Below are 10,972 nucleotides of genomic sequence, written 5' to 3'. Positions count from 1 at the left end.
ATAATTTTTCTTATTACATAATAACTAATAACAAAATCTAATAATTATTTTCCCGTAAGAAAAATAATATCCCAAAAAACTATTTATCGTCGTTGTTTTGTGTGGGCACACATCTAATATATATATATATATATATGACTAAATATACACAAAAATATACATATAAATTGTTAAATGTGTATACAATCTAAATTATATTACCTCATTATCCCTTTGTGAAAACACACGACACTTTATAACATCATTTTTGTGAATAGCACTTAAATATATTGTGTAATGGCTCATGAATTTCACATTCATTGTTGGTGTCATTATTGTTATTCAACAATCCAACAGGTTTTTAAATATATAAAACATATTAGGGATGAGCAATTATCCAAATTTACCAATATAATCGAACCATTTTAACCAAACCATTATTAAAAGATATGGTGCGGCTTCTAATTTTAATTAATTGAATACATATGGTTTGGTTATGGTTTTCATTTAAAACCGAACTACTAGAAACCGAACTGAACCAATAATATTAATAAATGTTTTAATAAAAATATATACTATAATATTAACTATATAGTATGTAATTATATTAGGATTTGAAATTTTAAAAGGTAATTATTTGAAATTAAATAGGATAAGTAATCTTCTATCAATACAATTATTTATATAAAATCATTTTTTATGTTTTTCAAATTTATAGAAAAGTATTTTTATTTTTATGTCATTGTGAACCATTATGGTTAACCAATATTAACCTTTAACCGATTAAAATCATCAACCAAAACCAATGTTAATCATCATTAAGTGGGTATCGAAATACATTAACCAATTATAATGGTTATGGTTCGGTTTTGTCCAATAATCGAATCAAACCGCCTCATACATATATTTAAAAAACTTTAAAGTAACGACACGTCTAATATTTACCGATAGACCAACTACTCTTCAAAAGTATAAAAAATGTCAAATTTAGAAATGATACTTTTTAGAAATGCAATCCGACGCATATATTAGATGAAATTCTACATATTTGATGAATGGTCGAGTTTTACGACAAAATGATATATTAATAGACTTTTATAAAGAATATGTTTATCATAATGACCAAATAAATATTAACATGAACGATCGAGACAATTTAAACTATTTACATGGAAAAAAAATTATAATTAAATAATTGCATCTTTATCATATACATATGTTGCAATTGTTTCAAAGGTTTTATTTATGTCATTGTTCAAAAAAAAATTATGTCATTGTTCATATATTGATGTCTATAATATATAATATATCAAATTAATTAAATATTTTAAAGGGTTGTCATACTATCTGAGTGTAGCAAAATTAAGTCTTACCATAAATATTGTTGACACGTCTAAAATATTATTAGTGTTCTGCAATTTAACATGGGTTTTGGGATGGGTTCAATCTGAGTCATCCAGTGGGTGTGATTTCCTTTTTTTCTTACTATTTACAAATTGAGATTTGAGTGCATGAAGGTTGGTTTCTGTATCATCATCCAATAGTGTGTGTTCATCGTAACCATTGTCAAAATAATAAAAATCATGTGAGTTGGTTTTCAAAATTTACAAGTAAAACAGAGTCAAATTTATCAGCGATTTTAGACTGGTATATAGTTATACGACATTAATCATACATATGTTACGACGGAAGAAGAATCTATTAAATTCGATTTCTTAAATTGATGACAAGAACCTCAATAAAAATGGATCATTCTATGTTTTAGGCCTTGTTTGATAAGTTGAATGAACTATAATAGAATTTTAAAGTAATTGATTGAACATTCCTTGACATTTCTTACATTCAATATCATGTACAAGTACCCATAACTACATTAAAAACAATCACTCATGCATGCAACTATTGTTTCAAGAGATGCATATAAAGTCACGTGATAAGGATGGAATTCATAAATAACATTGGATCATCATCATCATCATCATACTAAGGGGGTGTTTGTATTGGCTTTTAAAGTGACTTTTGACTTTATCTTTTAGAAAAAGTTCAAAAAGATGTTTGGGTAAAATGAAAATGACTTTTTAATCAACTTTTGCTATAGTGTAAATTCCAGCTTCTTGAAAAGTCACCAAATCGTGACTTTTCATGACTTTTCACCAGCTAAAACATTAAATTATATTTATAACCCCATCTAAAAGTTAAACCATGTCATTTTTAGTCCTTTTTAGTCATTTTACATGTAAAAGTTAAACCAAACATTTTAATTTTTTATTTTTTCCCTTCAAAAGCTAATACAAACACATTTTAAAAGACAACTTTTAGAAAAAATTCTTTTACAAAAAGTTCTTTTACAAAAAAAACTTTTGCCCCACAAAAGCTAAGCCAATCACCCTCTAAGTCTTTTCGGACTTCGGAATGCAGCTCATTAAGACCAAGGAAAGCTGTGAGCATGTGAATAGTACAAGTTAAAGGAATGAGGGGTGACTGGATAAAATAATATTTATTCGTAGAAAGAGTTTTATGGGATAAAAAACATGGGAATGAACAAGGTTTTAAAAAATATGATTAAATACTTAAATAAATTGGTTTTATATAAATATAACGATACAATAAATGATAAATCCACGATCCGCATATTCAATATATTGAATTGTAACGAATCAAACATGTCTCAATAGATTTATACAATATATTTCGCATGAACTTAAAGCATCCAGAGAATACGAAGGCTTTTTTACTTCTTTTTTCTTTTTGTATCATATGAGTATCAAGTCAATAATCCAAAAATCTCAAAATATACTTATTGTAATAAAGTTATTTTTATAAAACTTATTTGTGGTTTCTAGCAAAATAAATAAAATTTCATTAAAATTATGAAAGGGAAAAAAAATTGTAGAAAACTTGTAAATTTAAAGCAAATCAAAAAGTCATGTGGTGAAAAGGCTCTTCCAGTAATTATGAAATGTCACCATTATTATTTAAGCCATAAGTCTTTTTAAACTTAAAATTACAAAATTGTTGAAAAGTCATCAAAAAAATACCTTGTAAAAAGTTCTTAATCTGTCAACCGAGTTTTTTTTAACACGATGATTACCTTATTTTACTTTTGTTATATTTCCCGTAAAGAGTGATGTTGTATAATAATACCTTAAAACCATTTTCCTAAAAAAACACTTTGATAAAAAATTAAACAAAAAATCCAAACTCCTCTATATTTTGAACACACTCGCACCCTTTCATCACTTTACAAGAAATTAAACTTGAATGAAATACGACTTGTTGCATTCATAAGAACTAGATATGGATTTCATATCCATAATATACACATTAAGTATACCATACTATACAAAACACATAAACCATTTGTAACCATGCATCACCATCATCCCTACCCCCAACCCCACCATCAACCAAAATATTAACCAAAACCAACCACTTTCAAACCATGAATATAAAGACTATGGACTAAAAGGCTACATGGTTAGTGACACAATTCATGCATTGTTTTTGTTTTTCCCATCTTCATGTTAGTAAAATTAGTGAAGAACACAAACTCTCTTCAAATCCCAAAAGATCATGATGCTTCAATTTTACATTGAATGCCTGTTATCACCTTTCTCTTTTGGTGTCCTTTCATCTTGAATCTCCACAAGTTCTTCATCATCTCCTCTTTTCCCTGCTTGTTCTTTCCAATAAGCCAATAGCTTCTTCAATCTTGCAACTTCTTTCGATGAAACATTCTTACTAGGATCATTCACAATCGAACGCACCCTCGATGCATACCTTTTAAATACAAAAAACAAAAGCAAAAAAGTTATTGATTTCATAGAGAACAAAAAACGTAATTTAAACAATAATAAACTTACGTAAGAGAGTTATAGGTTTCATCCAAGTTTGACTCAGCTGGAGAAATATTAACAAACATCAAAGTCTTTGCATTTCCACCAAGAGAATCACTCATTAACATAGTGAGCTTATGATTCCTATAAGGTATATGTTGATTCCCAGAAGATAAAGCACTAATAACATCACCAAGTGCTGAAAGTGATTTATTTATACTTTGTGCTTCTTTTAATTGATTTCCAGCAGAACCCGACTTTTTCACCCTTTCAGAACCCGCAAGATCAACAAAACTTAACTACATTCAAAAAAAAAGTTTAACCATTAATCATTATTCATTAATAATAAAAAGTTATGGAACAAAAAATGAAATAATGAAATTTTACCTTTCCTCTAGCGATTGATTGAGTTTGTAAATTTGTACTCTCAATAACGATTGATAAAATCAAATGAGACCTTGAACTTGCTTCATTCATTAGTGTCTCAGTTGTGTGTCGTTGATCTGTTCCTCTTTGAATAACATTTTTCAAATCTTCATAAGTTGAAATCGGTATAACTGTCGCATTTTCAACTGTCACCATTCCCTATGTAAATCAATTTTTCAGTTAAATGACCGTTTTACCCTTACATCCCAAAAAACAAATCTAGATTAAGTGTTTAGTGTTAAATTAACCTTGGAGTCTTTTTTTATCTCTAATTTTGCACGTTTTGCTTGTTTTGGAATTAGAAGATCGACTAAGGTATCTTGGTATAACTCCAACATGTATGCCTACATGAACATTAAACAATAGTTAAAAAATAATATTTTTTGAGTTATGAAAATAAGTTTATGTTACAAAAATAATTGTTACCTTCAAAGAGAAATTGAATTTATTGCGATCTTTTCTCAGAATTTTAAATAACTCTGACGTGGCAAGTGGGGTAAGCCCAGGGTTATTTTCAGATCCATAAATAGTAAAAGTCTTCCCACTTCCCGTTTGACCATATGCAAATATACACACGTTGTAACCATCAACAGCCGATTGCACCAAATACTGCGTTACACAAACAATTAAAATAAATAATTTCAACATTTTATAAAAAAAAATGTAATGAAATTGATAATTTTTTATTCTTTGAACGTACCCTAGTGTCGTTAAAAACATCTTCTTGAGTTGCGTTTCCATCAAATACACGATCATAACAGTGTTGTTTAATCTTTTCATCTCTTCCTAAATGTTGAACTGTGAACTCATCAACACTTGTAAGCACGTCTTTTTCTTTGTCGTTCATCTCTTTTGGTGTCAAAGGCCTTAATCGACAATAAACTCTGATCTTTCCTTTCATATCTGTAATAGCAAAAATTATTAAAATTATATTTACTAAATAAAATATCGTAAACAAAATTCAATTTATACCTTCAATAATGTTAAAGTATCGTTTTCTCAAAACCAATTCCTCTTTATAGAGAGCTTGATATTCAGCCAACTGTGTTGCTTGCATCTTCAATATCGCAGCAGTTTGCTCATTTTTCCTATCGATATCCTAAAAAAAAAAAAACGATATCATTATTTTATAATTTATACCATAATTCTGATTTTTCAATTTTGGTCAGGAAAAGGTTTTTTTTTGCAATTTCGGTCCTTATTAGAGGTTTTGTAACGTTTTTGGTCCCTACTCAAGTAAATGAATATTTTTGAGGCCAAATTTGTAAAAGTCAGTTACATTCGGAGACCAAAAATAGTCATTTGGGATGAAAAAACGTTACAAAAATTGCAAGAAAGCAATTGTTGGGACTAAAAGTGCAAAATCAGCTAAAATAAGGGACCGTAAATGTAATTTACTCTTATATCAAAGATTATATAAATAAATTACCTCTTTCATTTCTCTTAAATCTTCCAATTCTTTAAGATTTATATGCAAATTTGATAATTCATTATCTTTGATTGCAAGAGTAGACTCTGCATTGGCCAATTTTTGTGTGAGCTCTGCTACTTTCTTCTCAAGTTCAGAAATTCGAGGCTTTGTCATCTTTCTCTCTTGTTCTAAATCTTTCTCAAGCATCCGTATCTAATTAATAATGTAAAACTTTTTAATATACATAAATGCATAACCAAATATGAATAATCAAAGAAAATAGAAGTTAGATTATTACCTCATCAACTTTCTTCTTTTCAAGTCTTGAAATTCTTTCTTCCAATAACATTTTCTCATTCAACAATTTCTTCTTGGTTTCTTCAGCTGCATGCAACTCTGAGTTACGTGTTCTTAACTCATCTTGGATCCTTTGCAAAACCTGTGAGCATATCAATAAGCTATTGATTAAGAATAATAGAATTTAATGATTCAAAAACATATATATAAGAATTTAAAATAATACAGACCTGATTAGTTGCCTCAACTAATTCCTTTTTGGTATTATTTTCCAACTCCCCTTTACTAAGCTGTGAAAGCCTAGCTTCCATGTTCCTCTTCTCAATCAATACAGCCTAAAAAAAATAACTCAAAATTAAAATCAAGAAATATAATCCTCAAAATATGATTTTTTTTTTTAACTTAAGATGATTACCTGAAGGTTAGATTCTTTTTCTTCACACAAAGATCTAATCTCATTATATTCAGATGATAGTTCTTCCAAACTCTTCTTTTCTGATCTCAACATATCTTTCAATGTCTCCATTTCTTCTTGCATGTTCATTTCTTTTTTCTGCTTCTCATTTAACTCTTCTGATAGCTAAATTACCACAGTAAATAAAATACAAGTAAATTACCGATATATTAACAAAATTAAACTTCAAATTCAGTCTTTATAGTTTATAAAAAATCACAAGTTTGGTCCACTTTTTGAAATCTTCTCTATCTCATCTTAAGTTTGCATGTCTTGTCACAGGGATTACATCCGCAACAAAATGAAAACTTAAGGACAACTTCAGTAACATTGTACTTTATTAAAAAGAAACCAAATTACTCACTTGTTTTGCAGTTTTTTCACATTCCTCAAGAGCCTTTGACAAATCTTGTACACGTTTTTCACCAACATCAGCAATTGGAGGCTTTGAATTAGTAGGAATATCACCATTAACAGAGCTTGTATTAGAAGCAGTTCGTGCTTTAGAGTATCTACGTAGCATAACATCATTTATATGTGTTTGAAGTGCAACACATATTTCTTCACCCTTTATTTCAAAAAAAAAAAAAAAATAGTTAAGAACCTCAAAATAAGAAAATAAGAAAGTCAATCAAAGTAGTCAAACCTGTTTAGTTTCAAATTGAAATATATGCAAGACACCAGCAACTCTCATCTTGAAAAACACAGCAGTGTTACTGCTACCAAATTGCATTATATCTCTTAATTCAGCTGAGTGTAAATATTCCTTGGGAACTGGACGAAAAAAGTGAACCTATGCACAAAAAAAAATTATGTTCATTGGTATGTATATAAAAAAAAGGCAAATTATATAAAACCAAATTTTAATCAAAATGAAATTTTGACATACCCCACGTTTATTAATCCCTAATATGATTCTTCCAGGTAAAAGTCCAATTGGGTCATCAATCTTGCGAACACTAAAAAAAACCGAATAACCATATGGAAGCATCCTTAAAATCCTCAAAAATTGTTGTCTTGCATCTTCTTTTGTTAAATTTTCCTATACAGATAAATGAAAGAATTAAGTACGTTGAAACATGTGCAACAATAGTAGTATCGAAAGGATCCAGGATCTTCAAAACTACGTAGTATTGATGAATAGGTCTTACCATGGAACGATAACGACCAAGTATATCCAATTCCCAGTCTCTTTTAGCACGAGTAATTGCAATTTGTCTGGGTAGAAATCGCTCCAAAAGCAGAGTCCAATCACTACACAAAAATTAAAGATTGTTAAAATACTTGAATGGAAAAACAATAAAAGTAAAAAAAAAAATTTAAGAAATAGAAAGATAACTAACGTGCATGACTCTGGTTTAATAACAAATCCTATTTCAACCAAGATTTGTAATGCTGACAGCTGTGCAGCATCATCCTTTCCAACTGGATAGTTACCCAAGATATAATCATGTTGTAACTGCCAAATAACATATGTAAGAATACAGGTATTTATAAAATAAAATAAAAGATAATATTACACTAAATAAAAGTAATTGTATAATGCATACTTGAACGTATGACAACTGAACAAACATTGGGTCTGCAATGGCTTCATCTGACTCGCGAAATAACTTTTTTTTAAAGGTTAATTTGCATTGTGAAATTTCTCCTTTACTTCGATCTTTTGCTGACTTAAATTCTGCTAAAAGATCTCCAATGTACTTGTTGTCATCTAATCCAATATACTCCTCTGTTGACACCAAAACCATTTCTCAAATTACTATGTTGGAATATAGATAATAAGAATTTAGAGTAAGTTACATTTTTGGTCCTTGAGTATAACTGATTTTTTTCAATTTTGTTCACAAAAGTTCTTATCTTGAAATTTGGTCCACATTTGAGGTTTTTCTAATGTTTTTTTTGTTGCTGTTTCAACTATATTTTTAGAACCAAAATGTAACTTACTCTAATAAAAAAAAAAACTAAAGAGAAATAACAAAAATGGTCCCTAAACTTTTGGATTTTACAGTGTTTAGTCCAAAATTGAAACTTTTTTCAGTTTTGGTCCTTACCTAATGATTTCATATCAAGTTTGTTTTTGGTCCTTATTTCAAGGTTTCATGCACCAAAATCAATATGAAACTTTGAAATAAGTACCAAAACTGAAAAAAGATTGAATTTTTGGACTAAAAACAGTATAAATGAGAAAGCACAAGGACCATTTTAGTAAATTACTCATGATAAAACAAATACCATTTCCAGGTTCTGGTGATTTAGAAGCTGTAACAACTTTGCGACACTCGTATAAACTAAAACTTGAATATGCAGACAATTTGATTATTCCAGCAAGCTCCTCAACAGCATTAGCAACAGTAGTTGCCATGTCATATGCTATTTCTTCAAAAGTTTCATCCAAGAAAAACACGATTGTGGTGAGCTTTTTACCGATTAAAAGAGCTTCAATTTCTTCACGCCCAGGGATAGTGTGTCGTGGGCCAGCCTTTACTGAACACTTTAGTGCATTTAGTGTGTTCAATGCATAGACTTGCACATCAGGGTCAGTATTGGAATTATGTGCAACATCATGAATGTACTCAGATAAATATCCACCAATGTCTTTGCTAGGTGGCATGCATGATGCACATAAGTACATTAGCTCCCATGCCCTTATCAAATGTTGTCTGTATATAACACAAAGTTAAATGAAGACAACATCATAAGGGTCTGCTTGGTGTGATGGAATGGAATCAGAAAAAATGGAATGAGTGCATACCTATCAGGACAATTTCTGGTTTGTTTTGAAATTTGTGCAAAAAGTTCATCTCGAAGCTCAGAGCGTTTCAATGCTTGTTTATATAACTTTCCAACAAGTTCAATTCTTTCTTCTATGCCAATCTGATTCCCTTTTTCAGATGAATCAATTCCAGTGTATTTCAAGATGGTTTGGAATAATTTTACAGCTCGGCTAACCAAATCACCATTTATTTTCAAGAGGGATGTTGGAATAGGATCCTGTGACACATTATGTTAGAAAGTCATTTGGGGAAAGGTCAGAATCGGAATTGGAACGTGGGAATGAGTGATTACCTTCTGAAAACACAACATGTCTTCAAATGTAAACTTCTCACGATCTTGGGGACCTACGGATCTTTTTGAGAAAAACCCACGTTTTCCACCTGAATTTATCTGTTTCTGCATGGACCTTAGAAAACCCTCTACTTGGAATTTATCAATCAAAGGAATTGCACCAGCAAGCTCGGCTGGAATGGAATTGGAAAGGGTCATTGGCGTCCTGCAAGAACCATGGGAATCAGAGGATAATTCGGCTTTCAAAATGATAATCTTGAAACTAAAAGGGAGAAGAAAAACTTACGGTGGTGCGAAATTTGAACCATCGCTGTCATAATCATCTCCGTTTGTAATGGCGGAATAGTGAGATTGGGTTTCATATCCATTGCTTGAGCTGAATGAAGATCTGTTTGTTCTCACACTTTGAGACATTATAGATGGAACATCTGAAGCCATTTTTCCTCTAAAAAGATCGTAATTTCCGATGAGTTGCTTTTATATTATCATCAAATTTCTCCCCTTTCCAAAAGATCGACACCAATCCCTTTTATGTTGCTACAAATCCTGCAAATTTAATGATTTCAGAACATGCTAACAATTTTAAGCTACAAAAATCATTAGGTTTAAATTCTGAAAGAAGAGTTTGACGGCAGCTTCTCCACAGTCAAAACCCCAAATTAGAAAGATCTAGAAAAAAAAAATACAAAAATGCCGAAAAATCAGGCATTCGAAGCTGAGGTGATGAAGAAGCTAAAAGGGGGATCTTGACATTACTGTGAAGCGAAACTATGAGCTAGTAGTAGTGGAAACGAACATATATAGCTGACTATAATCGTAAGGCGATTAAATCTACGCTAAGATCCACAGGAAAGCACGTATTTTAAATCGAGAAACAGACGCGAAACATACAAAGACAGATTCTTGTGGAACACCCATTTGCAGAAATCAGGAGAAGAAGAAATGGCTTGAAATTGATTGGTGAATATCTCAAGAAAGTTTCAAAGTAAAATAGAAATGAAAATGTACCCTTGTGCAAGCTTGAGAAACGATAAGTGGAGATGAAGATAGGTATAGAATCGGTGCCGTAGAAATGAAGATCTGTACCAGTCGTTTGTTGCCGGCACTGATGAGAGAGAGAGAGAGAGAGAGAGAGAGAGAGAGATGGAGGGAGGTAAAGAGATTGCTGGGGGTCACGAGACTATTTTCAAAATACAATTTCACAATTTTTCATTATAATGCAATTTCACATTTAATATTGTATATTATAAATAATATATAGTCATTGTAACATTATTTCAACGGGAATAAAGTAATCAATAATCAATAGTAATATATAGAAAATTGAATTTATCAAACTGACAAAAACTAAAAGCTTGTTTTAGGTTAAGAATGTTTGTTTATGTATTATGCATTTTTTTTTCAAACTTATGTAAGAAAATACTTTTCAACATAATATAAAATTGTGATTCAATTTTATTTAAATTTATGTTTTTTTATAGCAGTCTATTGGTAAGGTGG

General features: G+C 30.2%; 1 protein-coding gene across 2 annotated transcripts; it reads right to left on the bottom strand.

The window, feature by feature from the left end:
- Positions 1–3,236: 3,236 nt before the first annotated feature.
- ZWI (kinesin-like calmodulin-binding protein (ZWICHEL)) lies at positions 3,237–10,661 on the bottom strand. 2 transcript variants are annotated; one of them, XM_079025113.1, is made up of 22 exons: positions 10,481–10,661; positions 9,759–10,018; positions 9,473–9,677; positions 9,159–9,397; positions 8,639–9,066; positions 7,954–8,135; positions 7,747–7,862; positions 7,555–7,657; positions 7,293–7,445; positions 7,050–7,196; positions 6,768–6,971; positions 6,365–6,529; positions 6,180–6,284; positions 5,951–6,091; positions 5,671–5,865; positions 5,214–5,340; positions 4,942–5,144; positions 4,668–4,850; positions 4,490–4,585; positions 4,203–4,400; positions 3,843–4,114; positions 3,237–3,759 (listed from the first exon to the last, which is right to left on the bottom strand). In XM_079025113.1, exons 2-22 carry the CDS (start codon positions 9,908–9,910, stop codon positions 3,567–3,569), a joined length of 3,807 nt encoding a protein of 1,268 aa, XP_078881239.1. In that variant the 5' UTR covers positions 9,911–10,018; positions 10,481–10,661; the 3' UTR covers positions 3,237–3,566. The 2 variants fall into 2 exon arrangements, with proteins under 2 accessions (XP_078881239.1, XP_078881240.1); XM_079025114.1 differs by lacking the exon at positions 10,481–10,661 and adding an exon at positions 10,364–10,476.
- Positions 10,662–10,972: the final 311 nt, after the last annotated feature.

The sequence above is a fragment of the Lactuca serriola genome, chromosome 2 (assembly GCF_051521515.1).
Source record: "Lactuca serriola cultivar US96UC23 chromosome 2, Lser_US96UC23_V15, whole genome shotgun sequence".
Lineage (NCBI taxonomy): Eukaryota > Viridiplantae > Streptophyta > Magnoliopsida > Asterales > Asteraceae > Lactuca > Lactuca serriola.
This window is presented reverse-complemented; position numbering and strand designations above follow the sequence as displayed.

Coding starts and splice junctions, on each gene's coding strand:
- ZWI (XM_079025113.1), bottom strand. CDS start 9,910: ATGGCTTCAGATGTTCCATCTATAATGTCTCAAAGTGTGAGAACAAAC. Junction 9,067..9,158: donor ACCAGAAATTGTCCTGATAG/GTATGCACTCAT, acceptor TGTTATATACAG/ACAACATTTGATAAGGGCAT. Junction 4,851..4,941: donor ATGTTTTTAACGACACTAGG/GTACGTTCAAAG, acceptor TGTGTAACGCAG/TATTTGGTGCAATCGGCTGT.